Source organism: Alosa sapidissima, chromosome 10 (genome assembly GCF_018492685.1).
Source record: "Alosa sapidissima isolate fAloSap1 chromosome 10, fAloSap1.pri, whole genome shotgun sequence".
Classification (NCBI taxonomy): domain Eukaryota; kingdom Metazoa; phylum Chordata; class Actinopteri; order Clupeiformes; family Clupeidae; genus Alosa; species Alosa sapidissima.
In genome coordinates this window covers 20,474,370-20,495,624 of record NC_055966.1, presented here as the reverse complement: position 1 = coordinate 20,495,624, position 21,255 = coordinate 20,474,370, and the positions used below count along the sequence as shown (strand labels likewise).

General features: G+C 46.1%; 1 protein-coding gene across 1 annotated transcript in view; it reads right to left on the bottom strand.

Moving 5' to 3' along the window:
- Positions 1-1,452: 1,452 nt before the first annotated feature.
- The window catches only part of LOC121721033, a 36,364-nt gene continuing 16,561 nt past the window's right edge, over positions 1,453-21,255 (bottom strand). The window contains 4 exon segments of the mRNA XM_042107583.1: positions 1,453-3,015; positions 3,018-3,241; positions 3,244-3,623; positions 11,063-11,297. Of these exon segments, the coding sequence (XP_041963517.1) occupies positions 1,543-3,015; positions 3,018-3,241; positions 3,244-3,623; positions 11,063-11,297 (2,312 nt within the window). The 3' untranslated portion in view covers positions 1,453-1,542.

The following is a 21,255-nucleotide window of genomic DNA, read 5'->3' as shown; positions in this document are numbered from 1 at the left end:
GCCTATTTGTGAGTGTCCCTTTACCTTTCTTTATGAATGCATGTGTGTGTGTGTGTGTGTATGTGTGTGTGTGTATTTGTGAGTGGCCCTTTACCTTTCTTTGTGAATGCATGTGTGTGTGGTGTGTGTGCGTGTGTGCTTGCGCGTGTGTGGGTGTGTATTTGTGTACAAAAAATATAACAGGTTGTGCTTGTCAAAATGAAACAAGATGAGTGTATAGGGACTATGCTTATCTGTGTGCGTCTATTTACTCATAAAGTGTGTGTGTGTGTGTGTGTGTGTGTGTGGGTGTGTGTGGGTGTGTGTGCATAAAGCAGAGCTCTGTTTATGTGCATTCCTCAGAGGGGCCTTGCATCTGACCAGCGTGCTTTACGGTTCTGTCCCTGGCTCCCGTTTGGCAAATAGCTGTCACACATAAGCATAAATAACTCCACCTCATCTCCGACACCATAGCCGAATGGACCGCTTCAATCTGGACCATCTGTAATCCAAACAAACAGAGCAGGGCCAGCCCATAAGTCCAGCCGCCCTAACCAACATGTCTTGAACAAGGCCTGTGTGCTCTCCTCAGGGTGTGTGTGTGGTGAGAGAAGAGATTTACAATAAGACGAGCAATAAAGCAGCTGCTCACTCAAGGGGGAAATCTGATAGCCTACATGAGGTTACACAAAACCATCAGGTTGAAGTAAGCCTTCCTTTTGGTCCTGAACATTTATATGAGAAAACAGATTTTCACATAATAAACCATTTAACCATTCCAACCAATAATTATCAATATTTTTCTGTTATGTGTCCTTTGCATTATTATTATTTGCACTATGGGATGGGATCTATGATAGTAGCCTAATGTTTGTAATAGGAATAGAAAAAAACCTCAATAAGCTATTTAATAGCAATATATTTCTTCAACCTAAAAATGCTAAAGGAATAAAATCAAGCATCAGAAAGGGCTCATTTAGCCAAGAGAGCACCTTATCATGAAATACTTTAAACATGTTTTACCTTTAGCCTTACAGCTGGCTTAATATTATATATATATATTACATTTAATACTTTACCATCAACAAGCTTGCAGGGTAGCTAGCAGTGTAGCAAATTAGATTGTTTAAAATATACAGTGTGCTGTCTGCAGGCACTGTATTGTTAAGGAGAGTGGCATAAAGGGACAAAATAGTACAACCCCAAATCAGAAAAAGTCGGGTCGTTGTGTAAAATGCAAATAAAACCAGAATGTAATAATCTGCAAATCTCTTAAACTCATATTTAGTTGCAAAAAGGACACAGACAACATATCAAATGTTGAAAATGACAAATTTGACCATTTAATGGAAAATATATGTTAATTTTGAATTTGATACCAGCAACATGTTTCAAAAAAAGTTGGGACATAACAAAATGCTGGAAAAGTTGTTTAATGATAGTTGAAAGATACATCTTGCTGATGCGCTGGGACACATCATCAGTGATGTAACCTGGGGTCACTGGGTGTTTCGGGTCTTTCAACATCAGACACCCTCGCCCAGGCGACCCGACCAGAGTTGATCAGACTCCGGCCTGTGTCCCAGCAGCATTCTTCCACGGATCAGCCCTCTTGATCCAAAGCCATCTTGTGGCTCTTTCTGTGGCTTCAGTTGCAGATCTGATGGCCTTCCTCTTTGCCTCACCGGTGAGGCCCAGCATGGTGAGGACTTTGCAGAGGGACCGCCCTGCAAATCCTCGGCATCCCACCTCCAGGGGTTCACAGTAAGTCCTCCAGCCTTGGCTCCTACACTCCTCCACCAGCTCCTGGTACTTGGCACGCTTCCGCTCATTAGCCTCCTCCATGCGTTCTTCCCAGGGCACTGTCAGTTCCAGAATGATCAATTGTTTGGTGGAATCAGAAACAATGATCATATCTGGTCGGAGCCGTGTTGTTGTTATTCTTGCTGGGATCTTCAGCTGTTTGCCCAGGTCCACTTCTAGCTGCCAGTCTGTGGCGGTAGTGAGGAGACCTGACCTGGCCCTCGCTTGGATAGTGGGCTTCTCTCCAGCTCTGTGGAATCTGATTGACTGAGGCTTGCTGTAGTTCTTGGTGGTAGTAATGGCCTTGGCTATACTCTCAGCAACCGCCTTCAGCACCTGGTCGTGGCGCCAGCGGTAGCGCCCCTCTCCAAGGGCTTTAGGGCAGCTACTGAGGAGGTGTTCCAGGGATCCCCTTCCTGGACACTGGAGGCAGGATGGTGTCTCTGCTTTGCCCCAGACATGGAGGTTGGATGGACTGGGCAGGACATCATAAACAGCTTGGACTAGGAACCTGATGTTAAGTGAGTCTGCTCTCCAGATGTTGGGCCAGGTGATCTTCCGTTGCAGAACATTCTCCCATTTAGTCCAAGCTCCCTGTTGTCCCATACCCACCATCCTGCTGGCTCGTTCTTCCTCCACGCCTGCCCGCACTTCCTGCTGGATGAGATGTTGCCGCTGTTTTCCCTGGGCCTTGTCCACCCTGGTTGATGGGAAATAGCCAATACCTGCGCGTCCTGAGGCTATGGACCCCACCAGTACCTTCTGCCTCAGTCGCGACTCTGCCACTTCCAGAGCCTCGACTGCCCTCCATTTCCGGCCTGTTCGCACCTGGATGCCAGCCGATGCCACCTTTTCATCCCTGGATTCCCTGTACTGCAGGGCTTCTCGAGTTCTAGTCACCATGAACTCTTCAGTGAGTCCACTGAATGGAAGCTTCAAGGTGTTGCTACTGCCGTACAGGGCAGCACTGCTCAGACTTTGGGGTAGGCCAAGCCATCTTCGCAAGTGGCTGCTTATCTTTCTCTCCATGGCCTCTACAGTTGTAATGGGTACTGCGTATACTAGCAGAGGCCACAGGATGCGGGGCAGGATGGAATGCTGGTAAATCCAGGCCTTGAATCTCCCTGGCAAGCCAGATCTGTCGACGCATCTCAACCAGCCCTCTAGCTCCTTGCTGGTTCTCTGGATGGATGACGAGTCTTTGAGGCTGCAATCAAAGAACTTTCCAAGACTTTCTTGACTGGCTGTTCGGTAATGGATGGGATGGTGGCTCCAGCCAGAGAGAAGCGGTACCTGTCTGTCACCTTTCCCTTCTTGAGCACCAGAGATCTTGATTTTGCTGGCTTAAAGCTCATCCTTGCCCATGTGATGAGCTTCTCTAGCCCTTGCAGAATCCATCTGCAGCCCGGGACAGATGTGGTGGTGACAGTCAGGTCATCCATGAACGCTCTTATAGGGGCTGGCGTACTCCAGATTTTGTCAGGGGTCCCCTGCACTCCAACTCTGCTGACTTGACGATCATGTTCATGGCGAGTGCGAACAGGATGACTGAGATTGTGCAGCCTGTTATTATGCCCTTCTCAAGTCGATGCCAGTCTGATGTGCCCGATCCGTTCTGAATAGAGGTGTCAATATAACTGTTCTTCAGAAGGAACTCACTTAGTCGTCGTGACAAGACGCTGAAGAAAATCTTGCCTTCGATGCTTAGCAACGAGATCGTCCTAAACTGACTGATGTCCTTTGAGTCCTCTTCCTTCGGGATCCACACACCCTCTGCACATCTCCATTGGCCTGCCACTTGACCCCTGCGCCAAATCACCCTCAACAGCTTCCACAGATAGCTGATAAAGAAAACAAAAGGAGGAATGTTTAATAACCAATTAGGTTTCTGGCAACACAGGTATGAAAAAGAGCATCCCAGAGAGGCAGGGTCTCTTAGAAGTAAAAATGTAGGGGTATTCTGTATTCACTCTGTGTAAACCTGTGTGCACAAATAATGAAACAATGTAATTTGAATGCTTCTTAACATGAAATTGTGAAGTAGGCTATTTGGGGAGTTCATAATCTACAGGACATATACATACACAGTAATATAATAAAAAAAAATCAGAGAATCCAGGGAAATCTTTGCAAACCAGGGATAGAGCTGAAAAACAATATTGGATGGCCGTGGTCTTTTTGACCTCATGGCACTGCATCAAAACCAGACCTGTTTCTGTAAAGAAAATCATTGTATGGGCTCAGGAAAACTTCTGATAACCATTGTCTATATGTGCATATATTTGATACTCAATTCAGAAATACTAATCTAAAATTTACCATGTAGCAGCCAAAATTGTATTTAGACATGATACAGAAATCCTATCTGGGCCTGAGCTTGTTTAAAATGGACTGAGGTAAAGTGGAAAAGGGTCCTGTGGTTAGACCAAACAAATTTTGCCATACTTATTGGAAATCATGGAATCATCTAGTCTAAACAGGAGAGGGCCTATCCAAGTATGCAACCTATTCAACTTGTTTTAGTGCTCAGTTCGAGACCCAACATCTATGACGGTGAGGAGGTGCATTAGTGCCTACAGCATGGGCATCTTGCATATCTGGCAAAACACAATCAATTCTGAATGATGTATACAGATTTTGAGCAACATATACTGCCATAGGCAATATTTCCAGGGAAAACCTTGGATATTTCAGGAAAACAATGCTAAAATGAATTCTGCACATATTTAAACAGTATTTCTTTATAGAGGAAGAGTCCAGATGCTAAAGTGGCCTGTCTGCAGCCCAGACCTGTCAAATTAGGTGCATCATTGAATGAAAAACATGACTAAGAATACCCCAAACTGTTGAGCAACTGAAATCCTATATCAGGCAGTAATGGGACAACAGTTCATTCTCAAAACTCTACCAACTGGTTGAGTTTTGAGTTTTGAACAAGAGAAACCTGGTCAGGAGAGTTGTTTATATGTTATTTTAAGAGTGCATTGTCAACAGTCATATTGGCGGGTGCACAACGCACCATCCTTCTATCCTCCATGAACGCGCACCAGCGCACATCCATGCAAAACATTAGAAATTACACGATTAGGCCACAATGGGAAACAGAATTAGAATAAAGATATTACGAAATACATCTCACAATGCATTTGCAAATTGGTAATGACGGTTAAAAGTGATTAGGTGAGAGCACAGCTGAAGACGCACTATCACGAGATATAAGCAACTCCTCTGCAGGATAAACGTTGTTTTATTCAGTCATTCAAAAAATATTAGGGTAAGTGTTGCTTTTTACAGGCTATGTTTTCGATGGTAACCCATTGTCAGTCAATAGTGAAAGTAACTTACTGCGTATAACTGCCTTGTCATTGACTGACACCATGGTGAAGTTAGTTTCACTTTGCCAATGAGTTCAAATAATAGACGAGTGCAAATGCATAAAGGCTATGCTAGGTTTTATTAAAGCATGGTTTAGTGGAATGACTGTTCCATACGGTCTTGCAAGCAGACTCCTTCAAATGCGCCGTTGACTGTCAAAATACCGATGCATTCTTTAATGTCGTGCTTTGTGCCGTTAAAGGGAATGACATCATTCTCATTGGTTTAAATGATGTTACGCCCCAAACAAGAAACCTAGGAACACCTTGAACATGCTTCAGTTTCAACTACCCTGTTTATCGACTCCTCTGCTCTTTGCCTCTTTCTTTATGTTGCTCTTCCAATCTATCATGGCCTTCTTCCTAAATGGCGAGAACAGCAAAACAGTCATGCCATATTGAAGAAAACATAAACTAACGTTTTCCTGAGGTGTGGCATGTCACTTGCTGTCTCCATTCTGCCCTCTGTCTCTCCCTCTCATCCTCTTTCACTCTCGTGTCTTTATCTTCATCCCTCTTTTCCCCTCTTATCCTCTCTTGTGAGCCTGTGCAACCTGTGTCCCTCTCAGGCACAGTGAGCTGTAATTGGTGTCCCCTCATTACCCCCCCCCACACCACCACCCATGCGCCTCGTTATCTCACCCCCTCGTTATCCCTGTGTGGACCGCTGTTGCCCCGAGGTGATGCAGCGCCAGCACAAATGCCTGCCCCATGTGGAAAAAAAAGAAAACACCCGGCCTATTTATAGCCAGCGCAGATGCCGTACACAATGGCATCAAAGCTGGGAGTCATCTCTCCAGAGCCCTCTTTATTCTTGCAGATCCTAAATTAATTTCGCTCTCTGCAGTGCCGCTGTCTCCTTCTCTCCTGCCTGCCTGCCCTTTACGCTCCTCTGGCCTGTGTCGGCATCCGGGACGATCATCGGCTGATTTTCTGTGAAGTTCTCAAATGCCCTAAGATCTGCGGATTTTTCAGGAATGTTATGCAGGGGTTTTCAGGTTGTGTGAATGGTATTGTTTAGCTTGTTGGCAGTAGCACACTCACACATACAGTACAGAGGTGAATTAGACACTTCTGAATATCTACACATAGTCTAAAATGTGGTCAGATTATAATTGAAGTGATGGAAATAATCCTATTCTTAAAACGAATGTGTTAGAAACAACACAAACTGTGTTGTCCCTATCTGGACATAAAGATGTGTTAAAAAAACAACACAAGTTGTGTTATTTTCAACACATTTGTTATGAGTGTACACACAGTATAACAAAATAAATGTGTTAGAAACAACACAACTTGTTTTGTCCCTATTTGGACATAGACATGTGTTAAAAACAACACAAGTTGTGTTATTTTCAACACATTTGTTATAAGAGTGTACACACAGTATAACAAAATAAATGTGTTAAAAACAACACAAGTTGTGTTATTTTCCACACATTCGTTTTAAGATTGTAAGATTGTGGATAAGAAAATGTAAATGTAAATCAGGTTTCTCGGCCAAGTATACTGGAATACTTGGTCTCTGCATTTATCCCATCCGTGAATTAGTGAATACACAGAGCACACAGTGAACAAACAGTGAGGTGAAGCACACACTAACCCGGAGCAGTGAGCTGCCTTGCTACAGGAGTGCTCGGGGAGCAGTGAGGGGTTAGGTACCTTGCTTAAGGGCACTTCAGCCGTTCCTACTGGTCGAAGATCGAACCGGCAACCCTCCGGTTACAAGCCTGAAGCCCTAACCAGTAGGCCACGATAAAAACAAACACCACAAAACCTTTTATATTTTTCAATCTATATGAACTGAACAAAAATCCCCAATATTAAAATCCTTCATATGGGAAAAGCATATTGGTATTTCCCCCCATATTCCCAAAGATTATAAAAGGTCAATAAGAATTCAGTTGGATGACAATCAGGTGTGAGTTGGTGGCCCTAACTTTCAACACATTGAATCATTCTCCACTCCGGAAGTCTGGGATTCACCATTTACGTTTGTTTGGACCTATCTGAGGACCTCAGTGTGTTGTTGGTCATTAAGCTGGTGAAGGTTACAAAAGCATGTTCAGACATGTAATATACAAATACTATTGTTACTCTTCCCAGAAGTGGTTGTCCAACAAAAGAAACTCCATAAGAGCAAGGTGTATTCTATTACCTCTAGGGATTTCTAGGCCTCTATTGGTGTTTATCCATTCCACCACCAACATTCCATCAGCGACCATTTTATGTCGAAATGATGAACAAGAATTATGGAGGAGGAAGCTCCTGCTGTCTGATCTAATTTGATCTAATCAGAGAATGCAAGAATCAAACATACCAAAGAGTGGTTAAGAAATTCAGTAATTTCAGTTTAATCCTAGAGGTGTATTTAGGACTCGAAGTAAGTCCGTAAACATCATTAATTTGGTTGATGTCATTGCTGTCACAAAGGTGGTACCCATTTGAAGGGAATGGTTCATATACATTTCACAGTCCCATTATGTAGTTTAAGATCAGATATCCATTTCTTAGATATTTCCGGAGGGTTTACTTTGTAGCTCCACTGTACATTGATTTTTTCACTTGTTTTTCTGCTCAATATTTCATCACCTCGTCCTGAGTATCTACTCCTGTCTGCTTTGGCATCAGCTTGTTCTACTCTGTCTGTCAATACATTCCCCCTCTCACACACTCTCAGTTTCTCTTGTCTATTGTCTCTCTCTCACCCACTTTTTCTAGTTATTTCCTCCTCTTTTACCCACTTTCTCCCCCCTTCCCTCTCCCCCCCTCTCTCCCTCTCTCAAACTCTCTCTCCCTCATTTTCCCTCAATCATCTCTTGTGGGAGCAGTTAGGCCCCAGGGTAAAAGCTTGACATCAAGTGGATCTTCTCTCCTCTGTTCCTCCACTCACCGAGTGCTCACCCCCACCTCCTCCCCCCTGACCGCTCTCTCAGGATATTCAACAGTGTTCTCCACCCCTCCCGCTTTGTTTCTCCTACCCTCTTTTTTTCTTTCCTCTTTCTCTCATTCCCTCATAATCTCCTCTCTCCCCTTGCCTTTCTCTCTCTCTCTCTACCTCTTTCTTCCTCTCTCTCTCTTTACCCCCCCCTCTACCTCTTTCTCCCTCTCTCTCTCTCTCTCAGGACATTCAAAAATGTGATGTATCTATAGCTCCATCATTCTTTTTCCTCTTCATCATTTTTTCTCTCATCAGTTTCTCCCTGGGCACTCTTCTCTCTCTCTCTCTCTCTCTCTCTCAGGATATGCAGCACCTCTCTCTTGGTTTCTCCTCCCCCTCCTTACATCCCTCTCTTTCCCTTGAGAAGGGCTTGTTCTCACAGCCCATATTTGAAACATTTAGCTACATTACAGGGCCTGTATTTTCAGCGCCTTCAGCCAAGCCCTGCTGGGTTCTTTGGGTGTTCTATTTCCCTCTATTAGAATGACGGTTGTTTTTCAAATGACACTTTCCAGAAATAATGAGGGTTCAGTGTGGAGTAGGTCTGACAGAGGAGTATGGCTGAGCTGGGGAGAGGTTGATGCAGCGTGAGAAAAAACCTTGAGTCCCGAGTCCCAAACTGTCAATTTGTGAGGAAACTGTGTTTTCTCCCCTAGTTTGGGGTTGCATAGTTAAAGGTGTTTTCCGTCTGTCTCCTGGGTAGTGTGTCCTGCACCTGTTTTTGTGGCTCAGACTTCTGGAGTTCTGGGAGGACCAAGATGCCGACGATTTCTGTCTGGCTGGAAACTCTAACTCTTTTCACAAAGCGACTTTGCTGGAAATCACCAGCCGAATGTGTTGATGCCTTTAAATGGGCTGGAGGTGGTAAGGCCAGTGACGTGTGCAGATGAGGGTCTAGGTCATTAACACACAAAAGCTATGAGATTCACACCATATTTTCTCCAATCACAATGGCATCCATCTGCCATTTCCAGCATATTGAACTGTGTCCGCTGTGTTGACTGTCTGTATCATTTGGGCGAGAGCCACGCCGGCCTCATTCACCCCAAGCAAGCAAACATCCCATAAGCACGGCCCAACCTGTGCAGGGGACTGGGGAGCTGTGAATTATGCCTCCATAAAACGATGGCAAGCAATCCACCCCGGAGCGTGGCGGGGGCCAAGCAGACGCGTCATGCACCAGGAGTGATTGGCCTGCAGTGATTGGCTACCTAGAATGGGGAGCGAAGGTCAGGTTTTTCTGTAAGGGATGCAGACCAGACACACACACACACAAATGCACACACACACACACACACACACACACACACACACACACACACACAACCGTTTGGTTTCAACCTAGGGGGACAGACACTGATGAGCAAATTACAGTCAATAAGGCAGACACCTCAAAGTCAGATCCCAGTCCTCCACAGCTGGCTCCTGCACACGCCCCAGCCCTAACGCAAGCCTGTGGGATGTAGCACCTGACCATTTGGAAAGCAAAAAATAATAGTGAATAAAAACACCAGTGAAAACCCTTGAGGAAAATAATTACATCCATTTTTCAGCGCCAGGGCTGTAAACACACACCTGCATGGAGACAGCCTAGTCCCACTGGAGCTGAGGCAGGCTGCTTGCTTACGGAGTCGAGTTATGGAGCCGTCGGCACCAAGAGTGTGTGATGGGTACCAGTGCGACCAGTAGGGGGAGTCAGAGGCTCATGCTGGCGGGTGTTTGTCTCACGGCGAGACCCGACTCTCGCACTGTCCCCTGTCTTCTGCCATCTACCCTCCCTCCCTCTCCCTCCTTCTTTCTTTCTCTCTCTCTCTCTCTCCCTCTTTCTCTTTTTCTCCAGCTTGTCCTCCTCAGTGCCTTTTCCGTCGCGCCTCACCGTTCCCCTGCTCTCCCTTTCTCTGTAATTACATATTCGTGTTGCAGAGTGGCCACCCCATCCGCCTTGCCCAGGGCAGGGAGCGAGAGAGGGAGCGGGGAGAGTATGCACACACGCGATTGCATTGCACCCACACACAACAAACACACACAAGCATGCACACACTCTCTGACATTTACTCTCCTATAGTACACACACACACACACACACAAACACACACACACACACGCACACACACACACACACACACACACACACACACACACACACACACACACACAAACTCACTAAAACACAGGGAAACACAAGGAAAAATACATATCAAAGACTTAGACACCAGTACACATGTAGACATCACATTACACTATTACACTGAATAACAACATATATACACAAACCCATAAACACACACACACACACACACACACACACACACACACACACACAGTCCAATGTATGCCAACCACATTGAGGCACAGCTCATACATTTTCTTGGTGGTGAAGTTGAATTTTGGCGTTCTCAGCAGACTGGCGAGGCGCTGGTAATTCCCCATGTCAGATTGGTGGGATTTTCATCATTCTCTCAGGTTGGGCTTTCTTGCTGCGCTGTGACGCCATGCTGGTGGAGCTGTCCCCATCTTGCAGTCACCTCCTCTAATGCCACAGCTTAATCTGCTTAAGCACACTCAACACATGCACACACAGAGAAATAAACAGACTTTTGTACCATCTACAGCCTGTCGGTACCCTCTCTCTCTCTCTCTCTCTCTCTCTCTCTCTCTCTCTCTCTCTGACACTCACACACACACATACACACACACACACACACTGCAGTACCATGAATAGTAAATCATAGATACATACACTCAAACTTCAGCAAACACAGACCTTGGCTAGCCTCATACCAAATCACCTCCACCCCCACCTCTATACACTTAAACTCACACACACACACTCTCTCTCTCTTTCTCTCTCTGTCTCTCACACACACACACACACACACACACTCTCTTTCTCTCTCTCACACACACACTCTCTCTTTCTCTCTCTCTCTCTCTCTTTCTCTCACACACACACACACACACACACGTAGAGCGTGTCTCTGGAGGAGTGGTGCTCTGTGACTTTGCTGTGACTGCTGCGGTGGCTGCCCTGAGCTGAATGCCCCTGCAGCGGAGCGAGCGCTCGTCGCCGCGCGGTGCGGCGGGGCTGCAGGTGAGCCGGCGGGTCCCTGTTTGTACAGCGGAGCAGATTTGGGTCGCTGTTCCTGATGACACAGCAGGAACCGGGGCGCACGCTCCGCAGGAGGACGTCAGCACTTTACCTTGAAGGCCCCACACTACAACAGTCTGGAGCACAAGGGGCTAATGCCCCTACTTAACCTCACATGCAATATGCTGAATATCCCCACGGAGATTTAATGCCTTGTTTTTGTTTTTCCATTCGCAAAAAGGCTTTCTGCTTGAGAACATTAAGGGTGGTGCAGACAAGTGGATGGATAAGGGAAGAGGGTATGCGGTGGCCCAGACGCGGGTGAAGGGAGGGCGGGAGGGAGGGATGGAGGGAGGGAGGGAGGGATGGGCAGGTACCTGTCACGCCTTAGTGAGCTCAGTCTGGCTTGAGGGGTCTGGGATGCAGAGGAGCCGGGGCGAGCCAAACAGGCTCTCACGTCCGGTAATGAGTGACGCACATTTCGGGCCATTAAAATGCCTGCTCAGAAATGATGGGGGTCCACGTCCAGCGCTGAGGCCATCAAAGTGAACAGAGCGTGTCCTGGGCGCCTCGTCTGGTCTGTCTGGGTGGGGTGGGGTGTTGCAGAAGGGAGGAGGGTTTGGGGGAAACTGAGTTGGGGTGACATCATTCAGTCAACAGCAGCCAAAGAATTTAGGAAGGAAGGGAAAGGCACAGGGAACTCAGGGACTGTTCTCTGTGCTCTGCTCCACCTGATAGTGAGTTCCCATTCACTGTGACAGCTTTTTAACGCATGTGACAACCCTCTCTAACCCATCTCAGGCGAGGGGGGTTATGGGAAAATAAGTCACATCAGATGAAGCTTTCCTCTGCCGAGCTCGGGAGAAAACCCTCTCAAAAACGACTTTTCAATCATCTACTGCATGTCATATGACACACATACAGAAAGACTAGACACACATGAAGCCTCTTCTCTACACCTACTGTGGTTTCTATTTCATGTGCTTTATTTCATTCCTTGAATTTCTTACATTTTCCCATAACTTTTTCTTAAGACCCCCCATACACCCACTCTCACACACACACACACACACACACACACAAGCACACACATACACATGCACACGTACGCCCCCTCCCCTTGTTGCCCTCACGGGCCGGTGTCCTCACCTCTGTTTGTGGGGGGCCAATAGAGTGTGAAAATGTATATTCCGCACTGCACTCTCCTGTCGAGGTTCAAAAACAATTCCGTGGGAGCACTGGAAAAACAAGCGGGAGAAAATGAACTGGCTCTGCTCGAGCAGCAGAAAATTTGTCACTGCCAGCAGACGTGGCCAACGCGGTGAATCGTGCGGGGTGAGCAGAATGCTGATCTCCCTCCCCTCCCTCCCTCCCTCCATTTCTTTGTCTTTTCCTCCCCTTTCTCCATCCCCTCTTTCTCTCATTGCCTGTTTTCTCTTTCCCACACGTTGTTTCTCTCTCTCTCTCTCTTTCTCTCTCTCTCTCTCAGTGCTGGTAAGTCTCAAAAAGCTACTGTAATCATGGGCAACGATGTTTACAGGCACAGTTGCATTATGGTGTGGTAGTTCCACAGATGAGAACGTCTACAACATGACTTCCAACAAGATTTCACCCAGGCAACAGCACAGAGAGGGAAAAACGGCTAACATCAGTGGTTCTTGAAATTCCACATATTGGTTGGCTTCTGATGTACAGTACAAGCTGTTCTTGCAGGTAATTTGAGAATGAGTAAAAGTTTGCACACACAACACACATCAATAAAGCTTTTGGGGCACAAAAGAACTTACATGGAAAAGTTCAAGACATCCATCTTAAGGGATTCCTACATCCTGTTTCTGCTTCTCCTACAACAGACCCATGCATCACACACTCTCCAGCATTTAGCCGATGCTTCATGATAGGCGCCTCATGGACATATCTCTGCTCTCAGGGCCTGCTACTCTCCCGTCCTCACAGGTCTGCCACACTCGGTTCACCGGTAAAAACCCTGACCTTGGAAAGAACACATTCACTGGAGAATGTCCTCATTCACACTGAGTGAAAAGGTTGTCATCTAGAAAGGCCTACTGGTGAACTAGCTGTGAAGAGTGTGATTTAAAGCAGTAAGAGCTCTGGGGACCCTAGGATGCACTCACCTATATGTGGCATATTTTGAAAGTTTGCTATATGAGAGCAATCTTCGGAAATAAAAGGGTTCAGTTGCCATGGAAGATGCCTTCAGAGTTAGATAGATAGATAGATAGATAGATAGATAGATAGATAGATACTTTATTGATCCCCAAGGGGAAATTCAAGTTTCTGCCTTCAACATTTTTTGAAGTTTTGGATTGGGTTTGCAGGCCACTTTCAGAACTTCAAAGAATTGAAAAAGGTAAACTGTACACCAGAAGAAACTAACCACCATGATTTGTTCTGTTGTGAGAACAGAGTTTTAATACAGTTTAATGCACAGCTGCAAAATTATGGAGTTTAAGACATTCATCATGGGTCAGTAGTTCTGGCAGTTATACTAATCCAATACACTTGTCGTGAAATTAAGAGAACTGCTTCTCGTGGTCCCCTGGCTGGCAGTTCAGTGTTTGTGCTCAAAAAAGTTAGATACACAGTCCTATAGAGGTACTAGTGTTATTTCCGTATATGTTTAAAGTTATCCGTGTAGAATGTTCCTGTGCTGGTAGAATGTCCTCAGAGCCATAACTGAAACTACAGTCAATAAACTCAATAGGTCAATGCATATATCTACAGATGAAAGCCCTCTCCATTGGATATAGGTCAGGCAAAGTATGGTGTCATGAAAAATCTGTCTTTGAGCTTGTCATGTGAGAGCAAGCTCATCTGGCACCACTTTGAACATGGTCCTTTGAGACCGACACTGAGGGTGAGTTGTCTTGTCACGTCCCTCACTGGATCTGTCACAGGTCTCCATCAGTGCCCACCCCTCAATGCGCACGCGCACACACACACACACACATACGCACATACACACACACACACACACTCTCCTGAGGGGTGTCTGAGCGCTTGTATGGTGTAACCAACCCTGATGGAGACTGCCACCTCCACAATCAACACACACACATGCACACACACACACACTTGCCCTGGCTTCATGGCTGTGCGGTTTGGCACTGCAGTGCGCTTGCGCTCGTGGGCGCTTGCTTGAATATTTTATACTAATTAGACATTTCAGGATGACTCTGGCATAACTTTGAGACGTCGCGATTGTAGATGCATTATTAAACCAACCCCCCCACCCCCACCCCCCACCTGTCTGCCTCTCGCTCTCTCTCAGTCCTTTTGGTGTTCCGCCTTTCTTGCTATCTTGTTGTGCTCCATCAGATTTCAAAACAACACATTGTCTTTGATCAGCTTTGCCAAGTTGATGCCACACAACTTTGTTTCATTCTTTAGAGCAGTTTACAATGTGCAACACCAGGTCACTTTGTTTACAAAGAAAATATCGGTAGGTTATACAACAACGTCATACGGTCATTAAAAGCTCTAGCATTTAAAGAGATGGAGTATAATGTCATTCATCTCCATCAGTAACACATCTGACTTTTGTGTTGTCTGTGTCTGTTGTTTGTGTCACTTCAGATGAGTGGGAATTGTGATACAAGAAATAGCAGATTTGTGAGTTAGAGAGAGAGATGTGGGACTCCAGAGTCTTGCTGTAGGCTACGCCCTGTGTTAGAAGGCCTTTCTGTCATGATCATCTAGGAAGGGATATACTGCATAAACTAAGGGGTTTTTCACACTTGGTCCCTTTCAACCTTCTCAACGAACTCAGATTGATGACTCAGCATATGTGACAGCGCCAACCAAACTCAGGCCCCTCTAACGCGAACCGAACTGAGACCACCTCGGGAGGTATCTCGGCACGTTTTGCTTTGAAGTCCGCGGCACGGTTCGCATTTGCGCACGGTTGTGCATTGAGAACACAAATCACCCTGGGTTCTCTTTCACATTTTGCATTGTAGGCTAGCCTATTTTGTCCTAATTGACTTTCCATTGCCAACGGAGAAGGCATTCGTTTATTATTTAAAAATAACTATTAGCATTAGGCTCATGAAGGGCCTACAGACATTTGTAATTTGGCTACAAATTTGGTGTGTTCTAATGTTAACGTTAGGCTGAATTTCTTTTCATCCAAGCTATTGGTAGCCTAACTATTGAAGAATTAGCTAACTTTGGATTGCATTGCTCACCATTTTTCATGATCTGCTAGGCTCTGTTGAACTCTTCTTGCATGTAGAAAACAAACGAGTAGCCTATATGTTGAGCAGCGCAGTTAAAGGGCTGCTGTTCACTTGTCATTTTAGATGTGGCATAAGATGTGGCACCACAGATGAGGCATAGCAGCAGTAACCAGGTGGGGGGGCGGAGGGGTCAACTGATTTAGACAGTGTGATTGGCTGGCATGTTGACTGACAGATCAAGAGGATATTTGCAATAACTTTAGATCAAGAATAAATCATCACACATATTATGGGTTGTGATAATTATGACCGCCGCGCAGTGAAGCGGCGGTCTTACAGTATAGGTTTAGTCATATTTTTTTTTTTTTTTTCTTTTTCGCATGGCCAAATTTCCGTCAAGGATTCCCGGGACACTGAAAGACCGGGGTACACGAAACTTGATGGGCATGTAACCCCACATGGATAGCATGGAACCATCATTTTTCGTTTTGATCTGTAGCCTCCCCACTGGACTGGACCCCCCGAAAGGAGGGTAGGGCAGACACAGTTTTCTGTAAATATCTCGAGAACCGTAGGGTTTAGGTGGACCATTTTTTTTGTATGTTGATCTCAAGGGGCCATGTCAACCCATTCCATAACCACTCATTTCATGTATAGCGCCACGTAGTTAAACACAAAAAAGTAAAAATGAGGTGTTGTAATCGCAGGGATCTGTGACTTAACAACGAAATTGGAAGTGTAGGATCATTATGACACCCTCTGTATGCACGCCAAGTTTTGTGGAATTCCGTTCATGGGGGGCCACACAATAAATTAATTTATGTTACTATACACCAATTGGCCTGTAGGTGGCCGGAGACAGTTTTCTGTGAATATCTCGAGAACCGTAGGGCCTAGGAGGTCCACCTTTTTTAAGTATGTTGGTCTTAAGGGGGCATGTCAACCCATCCCATAACCACTTATTTCATGTATAGCGCCACCTAGTTAAAAATTAAAAAGCAAAAAATTAGGTGTTTTCATCACAATATCTCTGGCTGACAAGGTCAAAACTGCACAAAATTAAAAGTGTAGGATCATTATGACACCCTCCGAATGCATGCCAAGTTTTGTGCACTTTCGTTCATGGGGGGCCTTACAATAAAATAATTTAAGTGTACATTTAGTGACGTACACCAACAAGGATTCCCGGGACACTGAAGCCTATGGTACGGTCCCGCGTCTGCGTCCCGCGCACGCGGCACTGGTGAGCGTGTGACGAGAATTGCGTCATTTTTACAGCATGCGTCGCGTCTTTGAGTCGACCGAAATTTAAGACCGCGCATCAAAGTGACGCGTAGACTGCGCATGTGTGAAACGGAACTGCTGTAAACACTCCCCTCCAGTAGGTGGACCACATAGAAGAACAACACTTAAACGTAGAAACAAACCTAGACAGAAGAAGACTTGTTTGGTTACCATAACGACGATGGAACAGAGCGCCTGTCCTCAGCTTGCCTGGCTTTGAGTTACGTGAGACACCACGACATGGAGTCAACTTCGACCGATGTAAAGCCACAATCCACAGATACATTCTTTAACATTATATTTAACGGTCACTTTACCATCTATGGTGTAGAACCCAAAGTATTTCAAGACACCACATTTTAGATGAGTTGGGGACGTAATTATCTGTCTGCTGGCCGTTCTGTGCGTTACCTTTGATTGTCGAAACAGGGTGGCTGCATGGGCTCATTGTGGCTACTGGCTATTATATTGGCTTGATTTGGTCATGAGCCCTGGATCATATAGCACTGAATGAGATGGTAAACAATAAGATAAAACTAATCATAGACAGTGACAGCCTTACTCCCTGCATAGAGAGCTGACATGACTTCGGATTAAATGCATCTTTTAAAAATGAGCGTATGCTGAAATCAAATCGCGAAACTCAGAGCCAATTAAAGGTATCTATCTACAACGCTCAGGCGAAACCCAGTAACACTTGCTGATCGAGATGCATTCTCGCCTGTTCCGTATGCGTTATCAATAGTGATTATAATAATAAAGGGAATGTAGCCTACCTCTCCCAGGTGCAATCATTATCACCTAGCCTACTCCTGAACAATGCTGAACTCAATCTCGAAACTCGCCTGTCAACACCGGATAATGTTATCATAATAATAATTGAAGGAATAACCTACAGTGTAGGCTACCTCTCGCTCTAAATACACCCATTATCACAGTGAGACATACATTATGAACACAAATAGTTACTTCAAAACTTTTATTGACACGTCATATTTACAGGTTTTTGGTTCATACTTTTTGGTATGAGGCAGGTGTGAAGACTCAATACAAATTTAATTGAGGACATCTGTACGCACAACTCTTTCTTACCATGACACTGCTGCATGTGTTCAGAAAAATGTCTTTACTTTGTATCGCACCAATATTGCTGCCCTCGCAGCACCGAGTCACTTAGCTACAGGCTAAGTAGCCTAATAAGCAAGTAGGCTAAGCTAGTCTCTCAGCTATACCAACAGGTGTGCTGTGTGTGTTCTGGTGGATGATAAATGGAGCGATGCGATGGGCCAGCTTATCAAACTTCCCAGCAGACAGGCGAACGTACTCGTGGTGCTTTTTCCTTCATCAGCTCTTCCTTCGTTTAGTGCTAGCACATCCCAAGTTCTTCTTTTCTTCAGGCGTTTCAGGCTTCCTTGGTGGTTGTGTCCTACTTTCAGGGTCGACGTACCGCCCCCAGTTGGTGGGGCAGAGTATCACAGTTAATCCGTAGTGCGCAGGCGCTAACCTTAACAATTTAACGCGCATTCAGGACAGCAGAAATTGGAGTATGCTTCACGTCCACGGCAAAAATGACGCACGTCTTGGACACGCACAAATGTGACGCAGGACCATGCCAGAGCCTTGAAAGACCGGGGTACACAAAACTTGGTGGGCATGTAACCCCACATGGATAGCATGGAACCGTCGTTTTTCGTTTTGATCTGTAGCCCCCCCGCTGGACTGGACCCCCCGAAAGGAGGGTAGGGCAGACACAGTTCTCTGTGAATATCTTGAGAACTGTAGGGCCTAGGATGACCATTTTTTTCTGTATGTTTGCCTCCAGGGGTCATGTTAACCCATTTCATGTGCACACATGTGCACAAACAGATACACACACACACACATACATTCACAGTAATCATACGTATGACACATACTCACACAGTAGACATATGTACGCATGCATGCACAGGCACATACGCAGGCACACACACAAGCACGCGCACACACACACACACACACACACACACACACACACACACACACACACACACATAACATAAACATGTACATGCACACATGCACACAATTCAAGAATTTCTCAGAATTATGAACAGGCAAGATGGAGGTGGGGTTGTATAAAATGAATTTTACATGTGAAATCTATGAACTAATCATGTTTTGGTACTTGTTGTCTAGCAGATACAAGTGAGAATTGAGTGTGAATAATGCAATTTAGTGAGACAGTTAGAATCATATAGGCCTTTCAGCGTGATTTATTTTTGTGGAAAAAATGTGCTGGACTGGGCGGCGGTCATATTTTGTACCGGTCTGCGGTACATCTAGTTATTTCAACCTGATAATGAATGATGATGGAAATGAGCAACTACATAGCCCATAATCCAAAGGTCTGAGACCCCCAGAGAAGATAGTGTAAACAGGAAGGAAACTGAGGCCCCATCAGAGCTGAAGTGCACCAGAAAGAGATGCGAGTCCTCTTTTAAATAAACTCGTAATGTGAATACATAATGAACTGAGTCCCTTTGGTTTTGGTCCACTTTCTGGTCCCCGTTTAGTGGACTGAGTTCAGTTCTTTTAAAAGGGATTACAGTATATGTGAAAACACCCTAGAACAAATCACACACACACAAGCAGCCATGACAACCTGCACAGCTGAACTGGACAACACGGCGGGGCAGAGAGAGGGAGAGAATGGGAGAGAGAGAGGGGGGAGAATGGAAGAGAGAGAGAGAGGGGGAATAAGAGAGAGAATGGGAGAGAGAGAGAGAGAAAGGGAGAGAGAGAGAGTGCATAACTAAACAAAACTGCAAACAACATAAAAAATGCAGTAGGGAGAGCCGTACCTCTTCAGCTGCCAACATCCAAATGAGATACATTGGCATTTAAAATGTGGGGCGAACACCCAAAATCAAGGAGGGCGTATGAATAATGAAAGGCGGAGAAAGTTGTGTGTGTGTGTGTGTGTGTGTGTGAGTGTGTGTAAGTGTGTGTGTGTGAGTGTGTGTAAGTGTGTGTGTGCTGTCAGTTCCCTTTGTCATCTGAGCAAGGCAAGGTCACACTTTCAACTCTGTGCTGCGCGCGCGCCGGCAGTCGCATTCGGCAGTCTCATCGCATGCCGCAGCTCGTGCGCGGCTTCTCCCTCCTCCCCTCATTATGCACCTCGGGTCCTTTAGGAAAACCCCCCACATCCACTCCGCCACCCTCACCACCACCACCTCCTCCTCCCCCTGTATCTTCTTTGCCCTTACATAAAAAAATGTATTTTTTTTATTGTGTTTGTGGAACAACTCGCTTGCCTCCACCTCCTCTTCCCTCTCTCTCCCTCCTGCCTCTCTCTCTCTTTCTCTCTCTTCCTCTCTCTCTCTCTCTCTCTCTCTCTTTTCTGTGCCGTGCAGGAGCCATTAGAGGATTGGAATCAGCCTTCTCCTCTGGCTCAGACCCCGGACCCTCTCATTAAAACCGTCCCCTGAAGTTCCACCGCCGCCGGCCTGACCTCGAGATGCTCACTAGGGGTCAAAGCTGGAGCCCCAGAGACAAGAGGGGTGGAGGGAGCGCAGCACTCACCGCTCAGCACTGGACAAGCTGCAGCTGAGGGGCGCTGAGGACTAGGGCGGTCAGTCGGGGAAGGGGGGAGAGAGAGCTGGGACTCATCGGTGCAGTGCAGTGAAGATCTCCCTTGGACAGGTTTTTCCCAGCGTGAGTGGCAACACAGCTCATCTGTGGGAAAAGTCAGCCAAAACGCAGCTGCTGAGTCCATCCAACTACATAGAGAGAGAGAGAGAGAAGGGGGGGGGGTAGTTCCTGGTGTCGCATTGTGTAGGCGGAAGATGAGGTGACAGTGTGAAGAGTGGAGTGAGTTCTCTTTTTGTCCTCTCTCTCTCTCTCTCTCTCTCTCTCTCTCCTCTCTCTTGTCTCTGTCTCTCTGTCACATACACACACACACACACACACACACACACACACACACACACACACACACACACACACAATGTCTCTCTGTCTATAGGAGGTCTCCCTCTCTCAGTTGGAGCTTTTCTGAAAACTTCTCTCTCCATCCTGCAGATGATGCTGCACTTTTTGACTGAGGGGCCGCTGTGAGGAGCCACTGCGGTTTCACCGCCACATTTAATCATCGGGACGGCCGGGTTGCCAGGTTGGGTCTAAAAAGGGGAACAGATGCAGGCAACAGAGGGTTCAGTTGAGCAGGTATTTTTAAAAAGTCCTGAGTCGGACACATCACCTCTCTCTCTCTCTCTCTCTCTCTCTCTCTCTCTCTCTCACACACACACACACACACACACACACACACACACACACACACACACACACACACACACACACACACACAGAAACAGAGAGCACAGAGTTCCCACTGGGCCCTGACAGCGATGCACTGGTGCATACCTGAGCAGTGGCACTGAGCAGCAATGCACCATGTGCTCAGGCCTCTCAGAAACACACACACACATTCCGACACACACACACACATACACAGGCTCAGACATGCTTGCATAAAAAGGGATAAACCCACACTTACACATACACCCAACATACAAAGAAAGGTGTACCAACTGACACACTGATGAT